The 27,052-nt window shown below is 36.0% G+C and overlaps 2 protein-coding genes across 3 annotated transcripts; one reads left to right on the top strand and one right to left on the bottom strand.

Annotated features, from left to right (window-relative positions):
* Window positions 1-5,685: 5,685 nt before the first annotated feature.
* LOC306845438 (serine/threonine-protein kinase Kist-like) lies at window positions 5,686-13,962 on the bottom strand. The gene is made up of 8 exons (XM_079378238.1): window positions 13,301-13,962; window positions 12,337-12,629; window positions 11,754-11,945; window positions 11,482-11,576; window positions 11,327-11,403; window positions 11,139-11,237; window positions 10,955-11,043; window positions 5,686-10,238 (listed from the first exon to the last, which is right to left on the bottom strand). The coding sequence occupies exons 1-8, from the start codon at window positions 13,599-13,601 to the stop codon at window positions 10,092-10,094; spliced, it is 1,293 nt and encodes a 430-aa protein (XP_079234364.1). The 5' UTR covers window positions 13,602-13,962; the 3' UTR covers window positions 5,686-10,091.
* Window positions 13,963-14,712: 750 nt separating this feature from the next.
* Window positions 14,713-26,777, top strand: LOC306844815 (UDP-N-acetylhexosamine pyrophosphorylase-like). 2 transcript variants are annotated; one of them, XM_079377197.1, is made up of 11 exons: window positions 14,730-14,847; window positions 15,462-15,754; window positions 16,787-16,991; window positions 18,185-18,360; window positions 18,832-19,004; window positions 22,114-22,307; window positions 22,780-22,920; window positions 24,002-24,190; window positions 24,642-24,683; window positions 25,222-25,288; window positions 25,447-26,184. In XM_079377197.1, the coding sequence occupies exons 2-11, from the start codon at window positions 15,478-15,480 to the stop codon at window positions 25,537-25,539; spliced, it is 1,557 nt and encodes a 518-aa protein (XP_079233323.1). In that variant the 5' UTR covers window positions 14,730-14,847; window positions 15,462-15,477; the 3' UTR covers window positions 25,540-26,184. The 2 variants fall into 2 exon arrangements, with proteins under 2 accessions (XP_079233324.1, XP_079233323.1); XM_079377198.1 differs by lacking the exon at window positions 24,642-24,683 and having other exon boundaries at window positions 14,713-14,847; window positions 25,447-26,777.
* The last annotated feature ends 275 nt before the right edge of the window (window positions 26,778-27,052 follow it).

Genomic DNA, 27,052 nt, shown 5'->3' with positions numbered 1-27,052 from the left:
TAGGGAAGGAGTGAAAAAAATACATCGTAAAAAAAAAATTGATCTAAAAAGTTGTTTCAAATTAAAATAATTTGTTACCCCGCTGACTTAAATTTTTTAATTTAGTCAACTTGAAATTTTAAGTTACTCAATGTTAATTTAAGTCAGTGGGGTAACAAATTATTTTAAGTTGAAACAACTTTTTTTTTACAGTGTACAAGAATGCAAAGTTCAGAGACCATCATCAAACAAAATCATTTCGTTATCATCATAAATTATTAATTTCATTGTACATATAACATTTTGAGACAATGGTGTTTTTTTGTTTTGTTGTTCCTCTCAAAATTGAAAGTTTGTACTCAGCCACACTTTATACAATAGCCTCTTGATAGTGAGCATCAAAGCATAGATTTAGAGGTCATGAATTATGAGGCTGATGTACAACAGACATAGTGACCCCAAAAATACACAATTTGAATATACTGTTTCTAATCATACTTAAACCCTTTGCAATTTGCACTTAAAACAATAAACTGCTGAAGTTTATCATACACACGAACTGAAAAAATATTTGGTATATTCACAGCATAATGCTCAACCTTCTGATGAGCATTAAACCTGCTGAAACATCATGTATGTGCTAAAACATAGCTGAACACAGAACTCAACAGGGTCCAAGTACATGGGAAAAGGAGCAGATCAAATCAAATTCAATAAAATCTGTGCAGGGTCTGTGAGACGCAGGGATATGTTTATCTGATATTTTAGTCTGTTAGCACTTGCACCAACGATAAGACCGTTTCTAGTACTTCCTTCCTGATCTAACAGTTGGTGAATTAAGAGGATTTCCTTGTTATAGCATAGGGGCTGGATTTGAGTAATTTGGCATTTGTGCTCAGATTGTCTGCACTGTCTGGACTCCTGAGCAGAAAAACAGCTCATATCAACTTCCCCTAGAAGATACAAATAAAGTAATCTGGCTTCTTGGGTATTATTATTATATATTTGCTCCAACGATTCATATCAACCTTTGGGAATAGCAAGTGCTGTATGCATTTAATTGATTAAAAGGCCCTTCCCTTATGAATGTTTATCAGTTTCCATTATTAACCTAAGTCTCTTTTATGCATCAAAGGCATATAAAATAAGAACATTATAATTACACGATTATACAATAGATCATTTAAATGTTCAAAAATATATTCTTTATACCAATTATGTTTTTAAAAGTAGAAACTCCTCCAATGTATTTTTGTTGTACCATAATTTATTTTCCTAGATGTCCAAGAGAGTCTGCATGACTCTTTATTCAATAATAATACTCAGCTAGAAGTCCAGTTTGAACCAGGAGGGTTATACTGTGAAAAGTGGAAAAATAATCATGTCACCAGTAGGGTGCTAAATAAAGATGACATGCTGCGTATTCACAAATCTGCCTCCTGTTTACATTCCAGCTCCCGTTCATCTGTCTGCCAAGAGAAGACCCAGAATGCTGTTTGTGTAAAGAGACTCTGCAGGCACAATAAGAACAGAGTTTGGATTGTTATTGTGTTACTATGGTGAGAGAAGGTCACCGCTGTGCCTTTGTACAGCCATACTGAGCAAAAGCCCATGCATTTTTGACATGCAAAATTTACCACTTGCCTATAATGTGAAAATAACTGGAATGTTTATGACAAGAGTCGTCCAGTGAAGAATAAGCTTCTACAACCATGCACTCTTGTGATGGAGCACAAAAGGAGAAGTATCGAATTACACTAGTAATGTTTTTTTTCATATAATTGAATGGGGAATTCAGCTTTCAAGCTTCGAAAAGGACACAAAATTCTATATTCCAAATAATCTGAAGCCATATGAACTTTATAGAGAAACATAAGAAATATGATAACTATAATATACATATATTTAATATTATTTAACAGAAGTATTGTTATTTACTCACCTGCACATCATTCCAGACCCATATAACTTTCCTTTAAGAAAAAAGATCCTAGTGGCTCTTTTTAATTTACAATGAACAAAGACTAAAGCTTTCAAACTTCAAAAAGGACACAAAGCACCATAAAGTATCATAAAAGTGGACTATTTGACGTGTGCACTATATTTGAAATCTTCTAAAGCCATATAGCTTTGTGTAAGAAACAGGTTGAAATTCAACTGAATCATTGAATTAAATTCAAAGCATTGAATCAATAGTGAATAATGACTTAAATTTGTTGTTTCAAACAACAAAGGTGGCTTTGAGTCATATGGACCACTTTATGATACTTGTATAATGCTTTTGCATCCTTTTTGGAGCTTAAAATTTCAGTCCCTATTCATTGTAATTGTATATAAAAACTACCAGTGCAGTTTCTGTGTTTGTGCTTCATTGCAGAAAGAAAGTCATTTGGGAATAACATGAAGCTGACAGAATGACAGAGTATTGATTGTTGGGTACAGTATCCCTTTAAACTTAAAACGCACAGTCCAGACCACTTACTGGATCTTACCAGCAAACTGGAAACTGACAGTTAGATAAATGTTCCTGAGCTCTGGAGACAGCGACGCTGATAACAATCTGCCATCACTCAATGCAGTGTGCTAAAACACATAAGACTCCTGGCCATGTGGATATGGTCATCTTTCCCCGTGGCCTGCAATCACACCAATCATTGATGTTTGGGTCTCACACAGATTCCCATCAGTGATATCCTGACCTCCGAGTGCTAGAAGAGAACACAATGAGACTGTATGAGTCAGCTTCAACCCACTGAGTTATCATTTATCTGTCTTATTGATCGTCACAGTACAGCACACGTGTGTGTATGTTTGTTTCAGATAAGGTGCAACGTTTAGTAAAGAGCTTTTCCCCCAGTAGGTTCCTGATTTATCTACAGGTTTATGTTCAGGCTATGTCTGAGTGACAAGGTGAGAGAGTTGAACGAAGAGAGAGAGAGGGCGTCTGTTCTATTTTTAGCGTATTTGAAATCAGCAGCACAATGAAAATAGCTGGCATTAGTAAGGAGTGGGCAGTACAGCGGAAAAGTAAATATGCTCTTCTGGCTGTCTCAGACCTGTGCTCTGTGGTCCCCGCAGCTTACGATTCCATCCACTGTAACCAAAGGCAATGTTTTACATTTTTGCTGTTCAGTCAAGTGTGGTAAAGCATGAAGCATCACTGTGTCATGCTGATCCGGGTCCAGTTGTAGAGCAGATCTCTCAAGGATGGCCCTGACAAAAAAGCATCAAAACATACTGCCAGTGTTTGTTTATTGTGTAAAAGTAATTAAAATACGAATAACATTGCACACATTTCTTTCTGCAGTTTCTCTGTATATATATATAAAACTATGCAAAACCAAGTGTTTAGTTTGTCAGAAAAAAAATGCAAATCTCTGATTCAGAAGTTCAAAAGGACACAAAACCACCAGTATTATATTATTGTATATTAGGGTTTTTTTCTAATATCATATAATACAACATAAATCTATGTAAAACTAAGAGTTTTCTTTCTAAAAATGTATACTTTGATAACATTTGTAAATATAAGTAATGCTTACACATGCAGATCTCACCATTCAGAAGTTTAAACAAAGTACACTGAAAAAAATTATTAATCGAATTTACTAAAAATGATTAGCTTTTTTCAGTGTATAATGAAAGCGATCCATATGACTCCTAAGTATATTTATAGAAATTAAAAAATCATACATATTATATACAGTATTTTATAAGAATAATATAATATAAAAATGACAATTTTAGAATAATATAATATGACAATTTATATATATAGATATTCTTCATTGTATAATATAATATAATATAATATGCAAAAACAAATAGTCCACCTCTTCCCAAAAAGCTGCATATTTTGAGGTATCATTCATATCTGTGTAGAGGCTTGGACTCCAGAAGCACGATTGAGAAAGGCTGCTTTACGGTATGATTTTTAAATTGGATATTCCTTCTCTCAAAATAACACATAATCCAGTTAACAAAAACACAGCCAAGTGTTGTACAGCTTTAAATCCTGAGGAGAAAAAAAGTAAGGTAAGCATGCTTTCTTGTGTGTTCCAGTGCAGGGCTCAAGGAAACATGCTAATTGTGCAATAAGCCACCTGTGTTTGTAGGTGCATGTGCACATCATCAGTGTGGAGATAAGTGCTTGTGTACCCAGAAGGCAGTGATCCTGAACCATAACATCCCCTGGATTCCTCTGTCATTCTGCCATACATATGCTGAAACAAGATTGTGCAGCCATGCATGGGTATTCTGCACATTCAAGTGGCAAAGGCTGCAATGCAGGTTAACATTCACTCTCTACACCACATATCTGTCACTTTGCCTGATTGTGAACAAGCCCTTTCATTCCAGAGAATCCTGCACTAATTAATACGCCCTCATTAAAATGGCTCCTCTTTTGTAATTCATTGAGTTGACAATGTTGGGAAAATGCCTACCTCAATGAGAGCCCCGTACAAGGCCCCTTTTATTAGACTGCAGTAAATTTCTGAACCTTTAAACTGGCAGGGATGTGGAGCTATAGAGAACTGCAGGAAACTGATGATACAGACATGCCATGGGGGTCTTAGGAATGTATTCGCCAGGAGGGGATAGCTATTTACTGTCCCAAATCCTAAATGAGAAAGACGGCAAAACCAGAAAGACTGAAATGTTTGTCCTACATTGTTTTACGACTTATTAGTAAGCCCAGACCGCATCTGTGGACATTTTTACATTTCTTTTGGTGAAAAATCACAATGTATTTAAAGCAACTGTATGTAGTTTTGTGTATTTTTACGACTTTAGAGCCCCCTAAGTCTGTGTAGTTGCATTTGTTGCTGCTGTAAAGCAATCCGCCTTTTTCGCTGAATCTTGTTCACAAGTAATGACGCTTAGTGGGAGCGTAGGAAAGAAACATAAACCATTTAAATTATTATAAGTCACCATCAGAATGGTGACTTATTGTTGACACCATTCTGATGGTGACTTGTAATAATTTAAATTTAAAAAAACATTTATTCAGCTTTCAAATGATTAAAAAAATTACCCTTATGACTGGTTTTGTGGTCCAGGGTCACATATATCTGTGGTAGCTGAAGACAAATAAATTAGATCAAATGTTTCATAAACATGCAAAAGGTGAGGAACATGTAGAGCTTTTGGTGGAGCTCTTATTGGACAGATATGTCTAATAATTCTTCAAGTCTTTATGTATAATGCATTATAAAAGTAGATTTAATGCATTAATTGTGCCTTGTAATGCACCTTATAATGCATTGTACAATCTCGTGAATAAATGTAACCACAGTTAATACATTATAACACTTATAACACTTCGTTGTAACACTGCATTTTAAATTGGGATATATTGTGAACGATTATAATGCATTAATAACCCTTTAAAATGCATTATACATAAAGGCTTTATTCTTACATGTTTTTACAGCTATGATGTGCATAATTTGCTTTTCAGTAATGATATCCATTTCCACAATAACCTTACTCATTTTTAATGCAGCTGCATATAACTGTCTGAAAGGTAGAGCTGCCATCTAGTGGTCTGTATCATGAGTGTATGTTGGTTCCTTCCATTATAAGATTTCTCATTTGAATTGGAATAAATGCTGTTCTGTCATGAAGCAGCTCTGCTTCAGAAATTGAAGCAACTAATTAGAAAAAAAAACACATTAAATAAAGACACAAGGTCATGATACAGACATTAACATTTTATTGTGAGAAAAATGAATATTATTCATTCCATCCAGAGCTGTTAAGTCACAGTCTCCGATGATCCTTAGTGGACGATCATCTGCTCAACTTTTGCGTTTACTCTAATACAGAAAACACTCATCCTCACACTCAATGTTAGATCATTTTTATACTTTGTAGCATGCTCAAATTCAAGTTTAGGTTAGTTTTCCCTGCCACATATAATGTGGACTTTGAGGCAGAGCTTCACAAAGAATTATCTTTCGCCCAATCACATCTCAGCCACAGGGATAATAAGACACGAGGAAGGTTCAACAAGAACACATGATTGTCTGAATATGGAGCAACATAATGGTAATGCAGGCCACCAGCACCACAATGTATAATTCAATTATTATTTACCTTAACTATTGAACATACTCCTTTTAATCTCCTGTTACCAAATTCATAGTGAGGTTTAAACTTTAAACATCTACACAAAATATCTATTTAAATGTTAGACTGTAAAACTTTTGTAATGCTTTAGAGGGAATTTTCACTGTAGAAATCTGTATTTTCAGTAACAATGAAATCATTGGCAAAGATTCAATATGAAAGCACATAAACATTTTTTAAAGGGAAGAATCATAAATAGAATCTGCATACAAAACATTGAGAGACATTTCATCAGAATTCACATCATTATCCTAACTGCTTCGATCCTATAAACCCTGCACTTCAACCACTCTAATGCACTTACGTACCACAAATGTACTGTAAACACCATTTCTATAAACCTTTTGATCATGCTATCATATGCATTATATACCTTTGTGAAGTCAGCATGTCACCATGACTTCACTGCAAACAGTAGATCACGCATAAACTCGCTTCTGTTGTTCACTCAGCTTTCCAATTAACAAGTGATTTGAAGAATCTAAACCTCTGATTCTTCAATGCATTGCAGAAAAAAGCTGATTTCCATAATACAAGACTTTCTCGATTGTTTTTCACCTTAGCAAAGCCACATATTCAGTCTGTGACCTATACCCTTATATTTTATTATCTATACATGATTCATGTCAACTTATCACCTTGCTGCCTTATATGTTCACACTTCCTCATTTAATGTCTGTACTGTCAGGTGAGCTCTTGCCCTTTTCCTTCAAAGGTCATATGCATGCTATGAGATATGGGTGATATGACTTTATTGCAATATTGAAACCAATAAAGCAGCCGATACATTTTTAAAGAGGGTTACAAAAGAAATTATGATCATAAATATGAAGGCAGAAGACAAGGATGTTCATGTGCATTTTCTCTATTCCTGATTAGAACTTCAATATGTCTGTTCTAGTAGTCACCAACTCAAAATCTTTCTCACCGTTCATGCTGCCATTTAGTTCTCCAACCTTTCTTGGGTTATTAAGGCCCAAAGAGCATTTCACTCCCATGTCTTTCTGTGGTTACACCCTGCAGTGTTTTCTCTTGGGAGGTTCATTATTCACTACACACAAACACAAAGGCCAGCCAAACTCCAGCACTGTGCATTACTGTTCATATGATCTCTGGCACCCAACTGGAACACATTTTAATGTTCCTGGACACATCTAAAGGCATTTAAATGCAATTCAAGATAAAGGTATATGTATGGTTTCCCTGCAGGCTTAGGTGTTTCTCCAGGGTTGCTGGTGGCAGGGAAAAAAGGAAGGCTTTGAAACAATTTTGGCACTTTTCTCACGGTCTAGCATTTACTGACTGTGACATTACAGCATACAAAAAAATTAAGGCAGCATGAAATGATCCCTGACAGACACCCATCTCAGGTTCTATGCAGTAGTTAATTATGAAAAGAAATCTTTGTGCTTTTCAAAAGTGTTAGAAGGGGCCTCAGGGCTCTGTTTGAGCAGCTTTAATGATATTGTTTGAGCAAAAAGTAATTGATCATTTTATTGTGGATTTATATTAATAACGGGCTCACAGGCACAATATGCACTTAAACTGACTATTGCTATTGTCACATTTGTCAAATTCACTAATATTCACTTATATGAATCTGAATCTTTTCATCATCCATTTAAGACGACTTCATTTCAACATCAAGCTAGATTGTCAAACTGGAAGCTTCCCATTTGTTAAAATTACAGCAAATCCCTTTCTCATTAATGTTCTGTTGCATGTTTCATAAACAGCATAGTTTCCTCATAATATTATATATTTTGTAATTAATATCAGAAATTCTTGTTTCTGAGTAAATATATGTATACTGTTATTATTTAACATTCTGAAAGCCAATTATTTGTTCACTGTAGGTTTTCTCTGACAGGAAGAGGAATAAAACAAGACAATGTAAATAAGCAGCCTAGGCAACTTCATTCATTCAAACTCATACAGGTTCTCTCTTGTGCTTAGGAAGTGTATCCAAACACGTAGTAGCACAATCCAATGCCTAGTGCATTTAAAGACAGACAAGCTCAAATGTTTTAGCAACTGAATCTTTCTTTCCAAGAGTCACATTTACCACTGGCAGCAGTCCAGATTCATATGGGCAGGATACTAAAAGATCTCTTGCTCACCATCTCCATAATTCTCTGAAATGTCATCACCATTAACGTGCAAGTGTGAGAGAGAGAGAGAGAGAGAGAGAGAGAGAGAGAGAGAGAGAGAGATGAGTGTATAAAATCTAGATCAATCACAATTTCTTTCCAATGCTCAGATAAAGAATTTCAGTAAATAGCCCAGATCTGGAATCACTCACACTCAGAACATGCATAACCAAAGTGCCCTTTTCCTACAATAACACTCCAAAAACATTCCCACCAAAAAGAAAAAAAATTTAAATAAAAATAATAACTATTTGCCACAATGCCATCTAATCCACAAAAAAGGCTGTTTTGTATTTTTAAAATCTACATCTAGAAAACCAGCCAGTTCTTTCCTCACATTGTCTTGTACACTTATCATATTAGAGCTCACTGCCCTGGAAGTGAATGTCATATATTTCTAGACTGCAGGACAGAGAAAACTGACTTTATGGCATTCGTTGGACGGTAGAAAGAAAAACAATCAACCTGGATGACTGAAAACACATCAGGCGATATTCATTAAGTAAATGAGAACACACTTACGAAGAATTTCTTGTGTCAGAAAGCTTTGTAGAACTATTAAAGACTCTACATCATGCAATCACAGACAAACTGACTGGAAAACACAATGATACCAGGAACACTACACCTATCACAACTGGAAAAGCCTTTAAATAATGTTACGATTTCAAAATCACTCACTAGATATCACTGTAGAAAGCATTTTAGCTTTAAGCCTTTCTGAAACACTGTACTGTTACTGTATCTTTGATAGTAAAGTAAGTGAGTCTCACAACAGCATTATTTATTAATGCGTCAGGGCAGTCCAGCTTAATGAAGATACAAAGTAGATTATTTGCTCCTGAATCTTCACATATGTGTGCTATCTATGAAGGTATGAGTTACGTTGCTTTGCACAACATACCACACATTTGAGTATTTCCCAAAGAAGTCCACTTGAAATGTTTTTGATGAGTTTTCAGACACAATTTGTGCTTAAACTAATATTATACTTTGGAATTCAAGTTCAAAATTCTAAAATGATAGTATAATGTTCAACAAACATATCCAGAGAGGTTTTGGATGAGACAGATTGTGACTTTTGTGTTGGACATATAGAGTCTCATTCCAGTCAACCCTGAATAAGCAAAAAAAAAAAGTCACTTAAGAATGATCTATAGCACAAGGCTACCCGCTCTGTCGTATTTGTGCTCTCTCTGCAGATTTCCATCTTCAGTTTAAATGTGGTTAAACAGCTTTCATGGTCAAGTTGAACATAAATGTTAACCACACCACAGTGCATGCAGGCCAGTGCATTTTGCCAGTAGTTTATAAATATGTGCATAATTACTGGAAATACCTACATACCTTCACTAAAACTAACAACGGAAAAAAAGAACGGAAGAAAACAGGCCACATAAACTACACATTTTTGGAATCGTAGACATTCAAAACGCATGTAAACCTAGTCTCTGAAGTGATCTGTTGTTTAGAAGGCAGTGTAAACCAAAGCAGTGCATCAACCCCACTGCAAAAAAAAAAAATTAACTAATCAAAATATGGAAGCACACATATTGAATGTCTGGCAACCAGCTATCACACGGTAAATATAACTGTCTAATTATGATGTGATCATTTAGTAAAAAAGGGAAGTAGGAAGCAGGCACTAAAACGTTTCTCCTTGTTCCACCCAAGTTCAATTGCATGTGTGCCTATATTCACAACAATGTTGATCTTAGTGACACAAGTAAGTATTAAAGGTAGCACAATAGAATAATACACAGATCAAGGGTTTAAAAGCAGTCACATGATTGTAATTGACATGTTTTGTATGGAGGTGTGTGTGCAGCTTTACTGCACAGTTTGGTATAAGTAACCTCTCTTATAGGCACTCAGTGGATAAAACGTAGTGACCACGAACTTGCCATCAAACGTTCGGCCTGTCAGCAGTCTCTGGGCTTCTTTGGAGTCTCCAGCATTTGCATACTCCACAAACACCTGCCAAGAGACGATAAATAATAAATCTTCAAGACTGGACACAGCATCTAGCACAGTACACTCTGAATTATTGTCTCTCTATCCAATAGGAGGTGGAACTGACTCCTGCGCCACTATTTTTGCTGCTTGCTGGTCATGATATGATAGTATGTAAGTACAGATAATTACAGAGAATATATTCATTTTTTGTTTTGTAAATATTATATTAAATTACAGTTATAAAATAAATTTATATATTTTTTATTTATATTAATATTTAAATGTATATGTAATTAAGTAGTGCAAATAATAAAATACAAAGACAATAAATAGACAAGTCTTTCTATTGCATTGTCTTGAACATAGTGTAACCAGAGTAGTTTAATTAAAAAGGAATAAACTCTTATGAGTTTCTGTAATGGAATGTGTCAAAATGACTCACAAGTTATTGAATCGATTTAATGAATCCTTCTCAAAATAAACCCGCTTAATCTGTCTGAATTGCTATTGAATTATCATCAGGCTCACTTACTGAACTGCAAGTTATCATTGCTTTCAAATAAACCAAAAATTGTTATTGCCAGAATTCCCACACTTTTGGGACAAAACATTTCCATGGTTTGGCGTCATTTACAGTTACTGGATAAGGATATTTTCATATCAATTTTACAGAGACACAATAAAACACTTTCTATAAAATAAAGCACATTTGCTACTAAAAATGTCATTTTCCTCACCTGTCCCTTGCCGGGATTCTCTTTTGGGATCAATAAGGATACAACCGTGCCATACTTCTGACATTCTTCTTTCATGTCTTCTATTATATCTAAGAAAACCAAGAAATAAATGTCACGTTGGGACCTACTAAATAAAGAAACCATAGAGAGAAAAAAAAAAAAAAAAAAAAAGACAAAGACTTACCTTCATACTCATCCTCATTATGCAGGTGGTTGTCGTCTATTACGTTTAGTAGTCTCAAGACAGGTGTAGGCAAAAGAACCAAATCTTCAATATGAGGCGCTAAAACCCAAAGCAGTTCCTCACTCACAAAGTGTTACACCAAGTGTTGGGCAAAGTAGCAATGTTTTTAGATGCAGTGTCATACAAACCAAAGGGAATGCTGAAGAAAGGGTTGATTAATGCTGCCTCAGCTGTGCTTCTCAGTTTAGGGTCATTGTGAAGCATACTGGGAATGTAAAGACACATTACTCATTTTAGTCATGTCTAAAGAACACACTGGTACACCGCTTAGATTACGTCCTACCTTTTGATCAGATCCCTCAAATGAAAAACAGGGATAGCCGGGTAAACCACAGCATTGCTTGAAAAGATATGGTCTACTATTGCAGAACTGTTATCCTGTAAAGACACAACACAATGCTATCTTAGGAAGCATAAGAGGTCAAAATAACATGAGGAACAGTAGACTCAAGAGAAAATTGACAAATTCAAGATTTACATTTGACATAACATTAAAGATTTAAGGTCATATTCCAGGGAGAGTACAGCTTCACAGCTGCTTGGGTATCAGCTGACCTTCCATTCCTGAGACTTCACAGTTTCTTTCAGTTTGATTCCTGAGAACATCTCTAGAAGAATGATTCCCAGACTCCACAGGTCCACAGCAGTTGTGCAGCCAGAGTCACTCTCCAGACCTGCCTGGGCCAGTGAGTTCTGCAGCTCGGCTTCAGGTGCCCGGTATCCATCTGTCTGGATGTACTTCACATCCTGGAAGAAACAGACAAGAACCCTTAGGCTCACAGCCAACTCATATCTAAATACTGAGGCACATTAATACTACACTACCATTTAAAAATTTGAGGTCAGCAGAATATTATTAATGCATATATATAATCTGCATATTAATGGTTTATAAGGATCACAAGACACTAAAAAGTGGAGTAGGCATGAAAATTCTGCTTTGACTTCACAGGAATGAAATGCAATTTAATATTACTGTTCAACTCTTCTCGATCAAATAAATGAACACTTGGTGAACATAAGAGACTCCAAAAAAGTTGATTAAAAAAATTATAGAGCCCAAATTTTTAAACGGTAGTGTATGTCTGTGTATGTGAATAAATTTGGGTGTCTCAGGCAAGCCATATCAACTCCTCACCTGGTGTCCCTCTTTAAAGCTAAGGCCGAAGTCAATGAGCTTAAAGCACTCGTCGTCAGCGCTCCAGAGAATGTTGCGGGGCTTGAGGTCAGCGTGTACGTAACCTTCTCTGTGCAGGAAGCTAAGGGCCTCCAAAACATCACGGGCACAGTGCTGAATCAACCACATGGAATGCCCCTGATTACTCACCCTTACCAGCAATTCTGACACATTCACATCTAAAAGCTCCAACAACAGGCAATGAGTGGCCACACCAAATGGGTTGTGATTGGTGAACATTCCATACAGCGTCACTAGAGAGAAAATACCAACATTATAATGCTGGAATAGCATTTGGATCTCCAGGACTCAAGATGACTAAGGCAAATTGTGTAGAAAGTATATCTGAAATAGCACAAATAGAACCGGGAAATTGTTTGTAGCTGTAACCATTATATAGATTACAGCTCTCTATGAATGAATAGGGTAAAAATGGAAAAAATTCAATTATTATAAACTGGTGTACAAAGGGCGTAAATAATGTTACTTCAGAATTTTTAGAAAGTTGTTTTTGTGTAATGGAGGGAAATCATGTTTACTACAATGAACGGAACATCAGTTCAACAGAAATGATGACTTTTTGCATGATTTTATTACCAATAAATTGGCATATAGCGCTGTTTAAATCAGTGGTTCTCAACTTTTTTTGACTCCAAGGCCCCCTTTGTCCCCATATCTAACCTGATATATACCTTTGATACTGATGTTGTAAATAAACTCAAAAATATGATGTCAGTTTTATGTTGTACATTACTTTTGTTTTTAGCATTTTAATTGAGATTATGCTAATTTAACTACATAATTTTAAGACTTATTGGGGCACCCAGGAAAGTCTGCAGAGTGGTCCCTGGCCCCCTGGTTGAGATTGAGAACCACTGGTTTAATTCTGTATTTGTTAGCTCGTCTTGATCCCTGTATGGTTTACCGATATTTTTATGTCCCTGAATCTTCTCCAGTACAGAGCTTTCCTTGAGGTACCCGTAATCTCCGCCCTGCGCGTCCACCTGGAACTCTTTGACTGCAGAGCTCGCCCGGCCGGAGTTCACCCGGTACACCGAGGCCGAGACGCCCTGACCCAAACGAGCCTGCACGTTCCAGATCTTTCCGTAAATCTCAAATACCACCGGGCTTGTCTTCTGATCCACGGCGTCTGGTGTCACCGCCATCGCCGGTGTGCTAACATTTGGACTGGACATTTTTGCACTGGAGCCAGAACTACAAGCCATGAATAATATCAGTAATAATCGGAGTTAAATGCTATCAGGTGTATAATAAGTAGTGTTTGCTCCATTAGTTGCCCTTTGCAGAAACGTTTCTTTTTTTTTTTTGCTAAACTGATCTTTGCATAGTGATTTTCTGCATGCCAAAGTTTACAGCTAACTACCAACTGCTGACGAACAGGGATTCAGATGCCATATTTTAACGCAAACGCCCAAATTGGTGCGAAGTGCCGCACCATAGTCGGATCTTAAAGAACCGAAAAGCCGAGTTGGCGCCTCAAAGCCACAGCGGATCCATAAAACCCAGTTTTGGACCGAGTTGACAAATTCCTGCCACTGTTATGGTGGCCATGATACCGGAAATGACGATTTTTCTCTTCAAAGTCGTGTTTTCTACAGTCAAGCAAATTAAGTATAATTTTAATCTGCAAACTCTATATTAAAAATGTAGAATATGCTCCATTCTACTCCATTTTTAATACTTTATTAAATTAAATAAATTGAAATTAGAAAAAGTACATGTATTGTAAAATATTATTAATACATGTTTGGCTTTGTATATATTATATTTTATTATATAATTCTTTATTATATATATACTTTTATTATATTTTTGGGAATATATATATATATATATATATATATATATATATATATATATATATATATATATATATATATATATATATATATATATATATAAGCATTTGCCCCTAATTATCTTAATTAAATTGTGCGTAAATGACTTGCTATTATGTTCAAGTCAGTATTATTAATTAATTACTAATTAATTAAATATTATTTAATGACATATTAATTTTATATTGTTACATTTGGCTCTCCAGAAGGTGCCGTCAAAATGAAAACTCCAACAATAAAAACGTAGGTTAATTCACCCCAGCTACTGGGCAATTTTTTTGAATAGACTAAATGAATAAATCTAGAACAAAAATGTATTTTTCCGTTGCGTTTTTATTTATTGTTCAGTAAGCCCCGCGCTTGACCTGATCTCTGTTTCGCTGTTGGCTACGACTTTGTGAATGACGGCTCGCCTGTCTATTCACGTCCGAAGGAGGTGGAGCTTGCTGAAGACAGGTTTGGTGTTTCCGTGTGTGTCCTGCCACGTCAGTCTCTGACGGATGTCGGAGGAGGATCTCAAACAGTGAAGGCGGTGCTCTCAGGAGATGTAGCCGTGTCTTTAGTCCTACTGAAGTGAGAGGGAAGTATTAAGTGGTCAACGGCTGCTCGAAAGGTAAGAATGTTATGATGTTGTTAAATTTACCATCAGAAACATTTGGCAAGGTTTGGCTCAGCAGAGAGCTGTACTGTTGTCAAGGATGGGGTGCAGGCGACAGTGCCGCCACGAAACTCTTATCAAAAACCAGTCTATCGATTTGAGTTTGAGGACAAATGTGGGCTAGATATGGGTAATTGACATCTAAAGACTATATGTTTCTTTTTATGAATGGCTATGCTAAAATTGATACCTTGTTGTCAGTAAACAATGTGTTTTCATTCATTAATGTTGAGCACGTAGGCACAAGATGTATTGTATAGGAGAGTTGTAATTTATGGGTGTGATCTTTAATCAGGAATGGAGGACGTGTCAGAATTTTATCAAACTTGATTACTGTCCACTAGGCTTTCAAATTACCAGGAATGGTCTATGTTGTCTTCCAGCCAATTAAAAATGATACTGATTTTTGAGGAGAGGTAAAGATCACACCTGACCTTAGACGTAGCCAACCCAGAGTCCAACACAGAGTAGTTATCAATTTATGGGAGGGATAATACAGGTAGATCTGTTTGAAACTGAGATTCAGTGTCACTTTGCTTCTGCCTCTCCTCCATCACTAACTGATCCAGATCAAAAGGAAAGACCATGGACACCAGCAAACTGACTGAGAGACTCACTGAAGCCGGACAGTCTCATGTTCTCCAATACTGGGACCAGCTACGCCCTGAGGAACAAGCTGAAATGATTGTTGATTTGGAGAGCCTAAACTTCATGGAGATCAATAACTTCTTTAAAACTGCCATGAAGACGTCTGGGCAGAACTCACAGGAGAAGGTGGACACCAGAATGGAGCCGGTGCCCCGAGAAGTTTTGGGAAGCGTAACACGCGATCGTGAATGTCTCAAAGAATGGGAAGAAGAGGGTGAGTTCAGATATTTTTTATGTTTCACAGCACTCCTGGTCCATCTCGCACATTATTCTGCATTAAGTGCCATCCCAAACTGGCCAAGCAGCCAGTTGGTTTCCCAGTCTGACCAAGCGGACAGGCAGAGAAATTTATATAAAAGGCCGTTTTAAACAACTGCAAACGCTTAATAACTTATGTTTAATTTAATAATATAACCCAAATGTGATAGTAATTATTTTAAATCTTTGTCGAGCGGAAAAAAATGTTGTGCAACAAAACATAATGAGTGATACAATGTCTTCTCCACCCAAATGGACCCCAGAGAACCATCCTTAGACCTTAATCATGACCCAAGAGTCATAAGAAATCAACAGCTTAGGATTTATGCTCAGAGTCTGTCTAAAAAGGCACTCAGTTATTGAAATAACAATAGGTTTCAAATTTGAATAAACATTGTTTTGTCCCAGTACTCCATTTTTGGGCGAGGATGCTTCAAAACAGTTTGAAAACATCTGGTTCTGGTTAGATTTGACGTAATTGCTTTGCTGAAGTCATGTTGAGCTCATTCAGCATCACATCATCTTTAATAAGACCATATTACTATGATACCCAATGACTTTTCTGTGTCATCTTTGTTCAGTTCATTTTTTTTTTATTAATTTAATTCAAGGTTGTTGTTTGTTTGTTTTTTTAAATTAATCGCATAAAAGTCCTATTTTAGCATATTCAAGGCTGTGTGTGGGTGATGTAACATCTAGCATAACAGTAATTTATGTTAGATAAGCCAGGCCTCATAAAAGTCGATGATAATCACCCTTGTTATCTGCAAATAATTAAACACAAACTGTTGTTTAAGAATCCAGACATTTTATACCTACATCATCCGTCTCTTTTCTCACCATAGTTGATTTCATTTGTACATTAATGTAGCATATTTCACTTTAAGTAATGGGAGCAATGACCTATATTTGTTTATTCCTTGAATTGTATGACATGGTATTAATGTCTGTTTGCTAAAGTGACCTAACCTCCCATCATTCCACACAGGCCTTCGCTGTATATCAGAGAACAAAGTTGCGGTTCTTCTATTGGCTGGAGGGCAAGGGACACGGCTGGGTGTATCATATCCAAAAGGCATGTATGACGTGTGCCTCCCCTCTCACAAAACCCTCTTTCAGATCCAGGCCGAACGCATCAGAAGATTGGAACAGCTCGCTGAAAAACTGCACTCAAGGAAGTGCTGTATTCCATGGTAAGATTAGCATTAAACATAATTCAAATGTTCTGTTCAAGTGTTCTGTTACAGTGCACTTACATTTGAAGCCATAGACAACCATTTCCAAATTCCCAAGGAAGTAGTTTGAGTTAATGATTGTTCAATCTAATTACTTGGATTACCAGACTTGTTTTCATCTTAAGGAAGTTTCTCCCCACTTACCGTAATGCAAGCGACCTCCCTGCTATGAATATCATTACATGGTTTAGTCAGTGTGAAATCAGGTTGACTGGACCAGCATGTCGTCCTGAGAAACTAGGTCAGACCTCAAGAGAAAAAGAATTTTAGAGCCAATCTCTGCCCAGCAGAACTGATCTTTGCCACCTGACACATGATGCCCTAATGATCAGCTCTAATCATAGCTCATCATTTTAAAGACAGATAACTATGTCCATGTATGATCGTCATAGTCATGTGACAATATACTTTAAAGAACACCATAATTTTAGCATCCAGAATTTACTGTCCAGAAAAAACATGCTCATACCATCATATATTTTTAAAAGTAATTTTTTAGAAAAAAAATGTATGCATTAAGTTAATGCATTAAAAGTGACAGTAGAAAATTATTTATAAAATTCTGTTTCAAATAAATGCTATTCTTTTGAACTTCATGAAAGCATCCTGAAAAATTATGTATAATGTTTTCCACAAAAATATTAAGCAGCATAACTGTTTTCAGCTGTGATAATATTAAGAAATTATTATTATTGAGCACCAAATCAGCACATTAGAATGATTTCTGTAGTAATGGCTGTTGGAAATTCAGATTGCAAGTAAATTACATTTTACAATATTAAAAAAGATCAAATAAATGCAGCCTTGGTGAGGAAGACGCCTTTCAAAAATAATAGACTAAAGGTCCTTGCACACTGAGTCCGAAATTTTCATATGCGTTTTTCGTATTCGTCATCCTTTCTTATCAAAATGCTTGCTACGGATGCGAAAATGCAGAAAATGGAACCCGGTCTGATTTAAAAAATAAATGTTTATGACGGACGAAAGTTTTGGGGGCAATGTTCAAACTTGATTGACACAATATGAGGTTGTATTTATTTTTCAACGTGCAGACATTTCATACTCAGTTTGCAATGGCCTTTACACTTTAAGCTAAGATTCTTTCAAGAGATTGGTCTTGCAATGACATGATCAATGTTTTGATTCATCAGGTACATTATGACAAGTGGCAGAACAATGGACATGACCAAAGATTTTTTCATGCAACACAAATACTTCGGCCTGAAGGAAGAGAATGTGTTTTTCTTTCAGCAAGGCATGCTTCCCGCTGTGGACTTTAATGGGAAAATTATTCTAGAGAGCAAAGGCAAACTGTCCATGGCACCAGGTAAGTTTTTAGAGCAAGGTTATTATCTCTAGTTGTATAGACAACTTTAAGCAACTTCACATATGAGGTATGCCTATAAATAATGCATGTTGCTGAACGAAACATCAAAGCCTCTTCAAGTAATCTGAACCATATACCTTATAATACGCCGCAGCATAAATGGCTGCCCACTGCTCCGGGTGTATGTTCACGGTGTGTGTGTGTTCACTGCTGTGTGTGTGCACGTTGGATGGGTTAAATGCAGAGCACGAATTCCGAGTATGGGTCACCATACTTGGCAGTATGTCACTTCACTTCACTTATTTTAATCAAAAAACACTTTTCTAAAGCCCATTAAAATATCCAGGTTAATTTGCCTTTCAGTTAGCCTTCAGCATGATATCATGAATGAACAGCTTGCTAACATCATAATTAGAAATACTCAAGTAAATATTCAGAACTTGTATATTTTCTGTGAATCTTCACATTCAGATGGAAACGGGGGCCTGTACAGAGCTCTGGGGACACAGAACATTGTGAAGGACATGGAGACGAGAGGAATCTCCTACATCCATGTCTACTGTGTAGACAACATTCTTGTGAAAGTGGCCGACCCTGCTTTCATTGGCTTCTGTACACTGAAAGGAGCCGATTGTGGTGCAAAGGTCAGTCCTTAACATACCCAGCCCTGCCCTTGCAGGTATTTCCTCTTCTATACATTATGCAAAAAGCTTTTATGCAAATACAGTTCTATTACAAATTTGTTCATAAATCCACAAGCTTAGAGTTGTATCATCATTAAGCTTGTGCACCTTATCTAAACAACTTTTGTTTTTATATATCTGTATTTGTGGTCGATTCCCTGACTTGGCTATTTCCTAGTTATGTATTATAGAATTGTCACATATTTAAAACAAAGCCTATTTTGTTAGTCCACTAGATGGAGCAGATGGAGCTTTTTCTGGGTTTGATCAGGTGACGTTCAACATATACCCCATTCAAACATGTTTTGGGTCTGTTTTTTATTTATTTATTTTTTAAAGAAATTACATTACATTTTATTTAGCAAGGACATATTAAATTGATCAAAAGTTACAGTAACGACATAATGTTTTTTTAATTTCCTGTATTAAATAATTGCTGTTGAACTTTCTATTCATCAAAAATCCTGGGGAAAAAGAAAGTCAGTTTCCACAAAAATTCAGCACAAACTGATTTTAACATTGATAATAATAAGGAATGTTTCCTATTGCAGGAATAAATTACTTTTTTAAAACACATTAAAATAGTTGTAAATTGTAATAGTAGTGAAGTTTACTTTAGGAATGTTTTGATGGGACCCTGTGCTTAGCTGCACATCCTACAGCAATTAATTGTGGTTTGTTATAGTGTAAATTCAGGTAACTTGTTCACATGTGCTTTTGCAGTCTGTGTACACAACAGCAAGAAGGGGATAAAATACTTTTACAAGGAACAGTGGTTATTCTGGACATTTTAAATGGTCTCCAGTCAGGAGCCAAATTGCCTTTAAAACTCTTATATAACCAGCCTGGTGATGCAGGATACCAATTAATTTAGCCATTATTCTCAGTGTAGCCTCAGTTTTTGACGTATTATAGTGGTTATTATGATGCAGTTGGTTTCAAATGACTAGGTTGAACCTGCTTGCATGCATTCCTGTTTACATTATCCGGACTGAAGATGTTTTTAACAATGCAGATACCCAATACAAAATGCTAAACGTGTATCTGTGACAATTATTATGAAATGACGCACAGTGGGAGTGTTTCTGGAGTAACCGTTTACGCTAGAGTGAAACTCGGCATGTTTTTCTTGTGTGACCGGTTACTGATGTAATGACAATAGTATTTCTTGAAATCTGGAAGTGCTTGTTTTATGTCTGGACAAATATTTCCGACTTATCTAATTTTTCACAGAAGTGTTCTGATTCTTTCTCTCTGTTCTTTCTAAATGGGATATTTTTTTTTAAAGTGTGGCCTTGGTTTTCTAATTCACAGTATGAACAAAAAGCATCCTTTGAGTCTCAAACTGAATCGTTAGCGTACAAAATGTGATTCATGAAAGTGTTTGCATGTGACATTTGGTTCAGACATAAATACTCAACAGCTGGTTTTGAATACTGAGCTCTCTGAAGCTGCTAGCAATTAAACAGTTCCTGCGTGACAGGGGGACGATGGTAAGAATATTTGGACCCACCCACCCCTCATCATTTCTGAAGCATGCACTTAAAGTGGCTTCAGCTGGATGTCTCCCCCCAGTGCTAACCCTTCATCAACGAAGAAGTTTGTAATTTGTTACTCAGATGAATGGAAAGGGTTTTCTGCTTTTCCCTCTGCTGTAATTTAGCACAGATCTCAGGCAAACACAGCACACAGGAGTGTGTGGCCCATTCAAACACAGCAGCTAGTTTAGTACTTATACAGAAATGACATTTCAGTATTGATAGATGTGTCTTTTCAACCTAAATTCCTTTAAATGTTAAAAAGACTTCTTTAACAAATGTGACCCTGGACCACAAAGTCGCTATGTCTTAAGTCGCTGGGGTATGTTTGTAGCAATAGCCAAAAATACATTGTATGGGTCAAAATTATTGATTTTTCTTTTATTCCAAAAATCATTAGGATATTAAGTAAAGGTCATGTTCGATGAAGATATTTAGTAAATTTCCTACCGTAAATATATCAAAAGTAAATTTTTGATTAGTAATATGCATTTCTAAGAACTTCATTTGGACAACTTTTAAGGCGATTTTCTCAATATTTAGATTTTTTTTTGCACCATCTGATTTTCATATAGTTGTATTTCAGCCAAACATTGTCCCATCCTAACAAACCATACATCAATGGAAAGCTTATTTATTCAGCTTTCATGTGATGTATAAATCTCAATTTCGAAAAATTTACCCTTAAGACTGGTTTTGTGGTCCAGGGTCACAAATGGTTTTAGTCTTGGACTTAGAACTTGATGTACTTGCAAATTGTTATCAGTTGACGTGATACAATTTTTATGACAGCTGATAAACTCAACACAAACTAAATCAAATGAAATCATTAACAAGAGTTTATAGGGTTTATTACGGTAAACTGTTTTTTCAGCTATTGTGTAATCCTAACTACTGTCATATATATATGTATATGTGTCTATAAAAGTAAATCACATGAAATAAGCTATTTAAACATCAAAACTAACTTCAAAAGTTTGTGATTGGTACGTTTTTGTTTGTTTTAGTTTTCTTAGTTAGTTTTAATGTTCTTACACTTACCAGTGCAGTAAAATCAGTAATTTTGTGAAATATTGCATTCTCTTTTTTTTATATGTAATTTATTTCTGTGATGGCAAAGCTACATTTTCAGCAGCCATTACTCCAGTCTTCAGTGTCACATGATTCTTCAGAAACATTTCCTATTATTATCACAGTTGAAAATGGTTGTCTTGCTTAATATTTTTGTGAAAACCTTAAATTTTTTCTCCATGATTCTTTGAGTAGAAAGTGCATTTAGATTATATTTAACAGTAATGTAATTATTATTGTTATTAAAGTGATAATGGAGCTAGACATTTTACAGTGAGCGCTAGATGATCTAAATAGAAATTCTCTTAAAAATTATTTAAAAAAAAATTGGGACATGAACTTAGTGAATCTGCATGGTATTGCTTGTGCAGGAAAGTTTTGGATACATTGATACTGACAAAAACGAAATGCATTAATGTTGTGCTGTATCCAAACATTCATCTACTGATTCTGATTGGCAGGTTGTGGAGAAGACCAATCCAACAGAGGCAGTGGGCGTGGTCTGTAAGGTGGATGGGCGTTATCAAGTAGTGGAGTACAGCGAGATTACCTTGGCAACAGCAGAGAAGCGAAGCGCCGATGGACGATTAATGTTCAGTGCCGGCAACATAGCTAATCACTTCTTCACCCTCACATTCCTCAAAGAGATCGTGAGGTTAGTCAATCTTGAGAGAGTGCTTCATGCATTGTATGAGTCAGATGTTAATGTCACAGTAGTTTTCAATTAATATTTTCAATTTATTTTTGGCAAAGTATGTAGGTTAATTTTTGATTACTCCTCTCTGAATCACAGCTTTAGGAGCCGTTTAATGATATTTTGTCGCTAGGCAATGATCTCCGTAACATATGAAACAGTACAGCTATTTCTATGAGCTATTTCCAATGAGGTTTGCCGTCTTGTAAATACTAGACAGGATGGAGCTGACTTTAATGTGCGCTGAGAATGAGGTAAAGTCAGAAGAGGAACATCTGCAGTTTTTGAGTGTCTGGTATTTTAAACACAGATGACTTTGCCAGACGTGTTCTCTTATTGTCATTTTTATGAAATTTTAACTGAAAGAACATGCTTCACTTTTCTGTCTGCCTGTCCATCGCTCAGCCTTTATACCTCTATATCTTACTTTTAGGACTCATGAGCCACAGTTGCAACACCATGTGGCACAGAAGAAAATTCCCTTCGTGAACACACAAGGACAGCTAATCAGACCTGACAAACCCAATGGGATTAAAATGGAAAAATTTGTCTTCGACATTTTCCAGTTTGCCAAGTTAGTGTCCGGACTTTTTTCCATTCCTGTTTTTAGTATGTGTGCAATTGGCAGGAAGGGTGCTCATTTACACCCGTTTCATTGGTGTTTTAGGTATTTTACAGGTTTTATACAATATGCACAGTGTGTAGACAGTGCAGTGTACTCATGCCATTCTAAATTTCCTTTTGAAAAATGAAAAGATTTCTCAAAATGTCAACGTTTTGAATGATACCCTTGCTCTGGCATACACTTTTATGAGATATTAATTCTTATGCTTTAAACAAAGACCCAGAGAGCCTCCAGAATCTCTTAAAGAATAGAATTAAGGCTAATCATATACAAAACAAGAAGATAATTCATAACATCTTTTCTGTATGCTGAATAGTTTAAAATTATATTGAGTGAACTGGATTAAAGGTATAGTTCACCCACAAATAATTACTCGCCCTCATTTCATTCCAAACCCGTAAGACCTTTGTTTCTGAACACAAATTAAGATCATTTTGATGAAGTCCAAGGGCTTTCTGACCCTGCATAAACCGCAACGAAGCTATCACGTTCAAGACCCAGAAAGGTAGTAAGGACATCATTAAAATAGTCCATGTGACATAAGTGGTTCAACCTTAATTTTATGAAGCTATGTTTACTGACACAGAAGAAGATATACTTAAAGTCATTATTTTGGTTGTCTTTGTGCACAAAATGTATTCTCATAGCTTCATTAAATTAAGATTGAACCACTGATGTCACATGGACCATTTTAACGATGTCCTTACTACATTCCGTTGCCGTTTATGCAGGGTCAGAAAGCTCTCGGATTTTATCAAAAATATCTTAATTTGTTTTCTGAAGATGAACAAAGGTCTTACGGGTTTGGAACGACATAAGCAATGACAGTTTGAATTTTCCCCTTTAAAATTGTCAAAATCAAATCAAAATATAAAATACTTCCAGCTTTTATTTTTTTTATCTTTTTTTGTATATTAAACTATTATTAGAAAATCTAAATATCTTATACTCTGCTGTTTTTTGTTTCAAGGTTTGCTTCAGGCTTGTTCAATTAGTTCTAACTTATTGAAACATTTTTTGTGTGTGGCAGAACATTTGTGGTATATGAAGTTCTGAGAGAAGATGAGTTTTCTCCATTGAAAAATGCAGACAGTCAAGATGGGAAGGACAACCCCACTACAGCCCGTCAGGCCCTCATGTCCCTGCATCACCGCTGGATCTTAAATGCAGGAGGACATTTCGTTGATGAGAATGGAACCCCTACACCTGCTATACCCAGGTGAGACATACACTCAAGAATGAAAATTCTGTCATTATTTACTCACACTGGTGCTTTCCCAAAACTATATGCTATTATTACACTATTATTGTTTTCTATGAAACACAAAATGAGAATTTCTGAAGAATCATCACACATCGCTTTATGTTCTAAAAATAAATATTTTATTTATTTGTTTTTTTTTATTTATTTGGTCATTTTTGTATCTTGACAGCAATTATGTCATGTATGGAAAAGAGCTCTTTGAAAATTCTCATGTTGTGTTCTACTGCAAAAATAATAGCATACAGGTGTGGAACAACATAAAGGTGAGTAAATGATAACAGAATTTTCATTTCGAGCTGAAATATCTCTTTAAACCCACATTTCCTTCCCACCTGTGTTCGGTTTCACTCCCCTTTATCTTCAGCTACAGTGTAACCACACTATATTTCCTGTGTAACATTTCTAGACATGGACCAGCAGGGACAGTCACACCTGAAGTCAGCCAGAAGTAACTATTCTCACTGTCGTATGTAGTGCATGGTGAAGGGGCTTCGCTCTTAGTAGATTCCGTTTAGCTGTTAGAGCTCAGTGGAAGAAGGTGTCCAATCCCAGATGGCCGTGGTAAAGGTTTTTAAACCGGCTCTGACCCATCCAGAAGCTACTAACGGGCAGAATAATATGCATGCTGGGAAATGAGCATCAGGCATGCTGAATGGAACAAGGCTGCTCATTATAACACATAATCTGGTTTAGGTGCTTATAATCAAGTTTTCCTCGGCTGCAAATTGGCAGAACTTTGTATTATGAATATTTAAATGTATTCAAAATATTTGGATCGTGCATACATTGATTGTGGTGATCTAAATTGTATCTAATGGGTGAATCATTTGTAGTGGAATTTATTTTGATTACTGAAGCAAAAATTTCTCTTTTTTTTTTTAATTTATGTAATCTTTAAAATCATTTAATATCATATATGACATGATTAATGCTTGATCTGGCAATGCCATACATATAAAAATCTATAACTCTTTTTGGTGCCACAGCCTGAAGGATGGAACAGACCTGCCAATCAAATGTGAGATCTCTCCTCTTGTGTCTTATGGTGGTGAGGTAAGAGTCACAAAGGCCTATTTTAATTTGAACATCAATCCCAGAGTATTTGTATCTAATATATTGTTTAGGTGCAAGGAGAAAAGAAAACATTTAGGCCTTGTACTCTACTTGCCAGTTCCGGTTTCAAAAAATGAATAGCCTGTCTTGTTTCCAAGGGGTTGGAGCATCTTGTGAATGGAAAAGCTTTCCAGCCCACTCTGGTCATTGATGAGAATGGCGTCCACGAGCTTGTGAAGAACGGCCTGTGAACCTCGAGCCAGCTACTGCACTTGAAACCAAAATGAATGCTCTTTATCTCTTCTTCTTCATCTCACTTCCTGCCAGGGTGGAGGGAACCGTGAAATTCTTGTGCAATAAAATGAACGAAGGGTGCCAGAAGGCTAATCACAATCAAATCATTTTAGAATCTATTTATTTTGCGAAGACTTATTTTTATATCAATGTGCAGTGCTTTTTTTCTAGAATTGGAACTTATGAGTTCAGCCATTTAATTTATAAATCGATGTATCAAATGATACACAGTGCATGAATGGCCACTGCTAAGATTTCAGGCATTTCCGCTTAATCTGTTCCACTCTTTGAAAATGTAGTTACATGTAAAACAACGTTTGGTCTTCTCTATGGATGTCTGTTTTGGACAGGTATGTTTTCGACGAGAAAAAGTGAGTGGAAATGTGACATTGCATCAGATTTCCAGCACAGGGTTTATGAGAGAGGTTCTGATTGGTTGAAATCAGTTGCTGCCACTGACGGTGCTTCAGAAAGTGTACGCTTTGAGTCACCTTCTCTCTTTTGCTCTCTACCTATCACACTTTTCCCATTAGCCTTTGTCTGCACCATCTATGTTTGTTTGTGCACATTCATGTATAAAATAATTTATCATGATGAATGATACATTGTTTGTTTACCTTCATTTCTGTATACTTTTCTCAGTTACCATTTATAGGAATGTCTCGACTTACATTTGCACTTACAAGATGCATTACATTACATATAATTTGACATTTGAGAAAATTGCTGCAATTTTTGCATTCACATTAAAACAGAGACAAATGCTTCCTGGTTTCAAGCATGTGATTACTATAAACAGACATATTTCAATATCTTTTTTAAGCATGGTATTTTTTGTCTTCCTTTTTGGATGCGTTGAAAAAAAATTCTCGGAATTCTTGGATTTTGGATTTGTCTTGCCTTCAATTGGCAATGAAAGTATCAGTTCCTGCCAATTAATTTGGTTCTCCAGGAATTCTGAGATGTTTTCATTGTACCCCAATACAACAAAAAAAAGCTGAATAGAGAAATGTTTTTAAACATTTTGAAGTGTATCTGTTTACACTAATCACATGGTTGAATCTGGACAGTGTTTGTCTCATTGCTATAGTGAAAAATGAATAGAAATATGCCTTGACCTACTGTGGGCCCATTAATCTCAATCCCTGTATAAACAAAGTTAGAGAATAAAAATAAATAAAGAATAATTTCTTGGAAAATGAATGTGCAGTGTTGCAATCATGTATTTAATAGAAGGCCTCTAACTAGATTGCCTGCACAAATGTTCATTGTTCAAGATCAAATTTAGACAATCCACAGTCTGGATCTCTTAGTATCCTGACACTTTTCTGTACTTGAGGAAGGTACATGAACCCAGGCAGATGGTTAGTGTAAATAATGTACTGTTAGTGGTTTTGGATAATGACAAGTAACTTAGGGGCCATTCTTTAGGCTTTTAATTTTGGTAAACTGTTTGATTTTTAGTTCAAA

This window comes from Barbus barbus (assembly GCF_936440315.1).
Source record: "Barbus barbus genome assembly, chromosome: 25".
Lineage (NCBI taxonomy): Eukaryota > Metazoa > Chordata > Actinopteri > Cypriniformes > Cyprinidae > Barbus > Barbus barbus.
Note: the sequence above shows the minus strand (reverse complement) of the source record. Positions and strands in the feature narration are given on the sequence as shown.

Excerpts from the sequence above, each read along its gene's own strand:
- LOC306845438 (XM_079378238.1), bottom strand. The coding sequence starts at position 13,601 with ATGGCTTGTAGTTCTGGCTCCAGTGCAAAAATGTCCAGTCCAAATGTT. Across the intron at positions 11,238-11,326 it reads TTTCTTCAGCATTCCCTTTG|CGCCTCATATTGAAGATTTG; the intron begins GTTTGTATGACA and ends TTTGGGTTTTAG. Across the intron at positions 10,239-10,954 it reads AGAATCCCGGCAAGGGACAG|GTGTTTGTGGAGTATGCAAA; the intron begins GTGAGGAAAATG and ends GTCTCTTGGCAG.
- LOC306844815 (XM_079377197.1), top strand. The coding sequence starts at position 15,478 with ATGGACACCAGCAAACTGACTGAGAGACTCACTGAAGCCGGACAGTCT. Across the intron at positions 15,755-16,786 it reads CAAAGAATGGGAAGAAGAGG|GCCTTCGCTGTATATCAGAG; the intron begins GTGAGTTCAGAT and ends CATTCCACACAG. Across the intron at positions 22,921-24,001 it reads GACATTTTCCAGTTTGCCAA|AACATTTGTGGTATATGAAG; the intron begins GTTAGTGTCCGG and ends TGTGTGTGGCAG.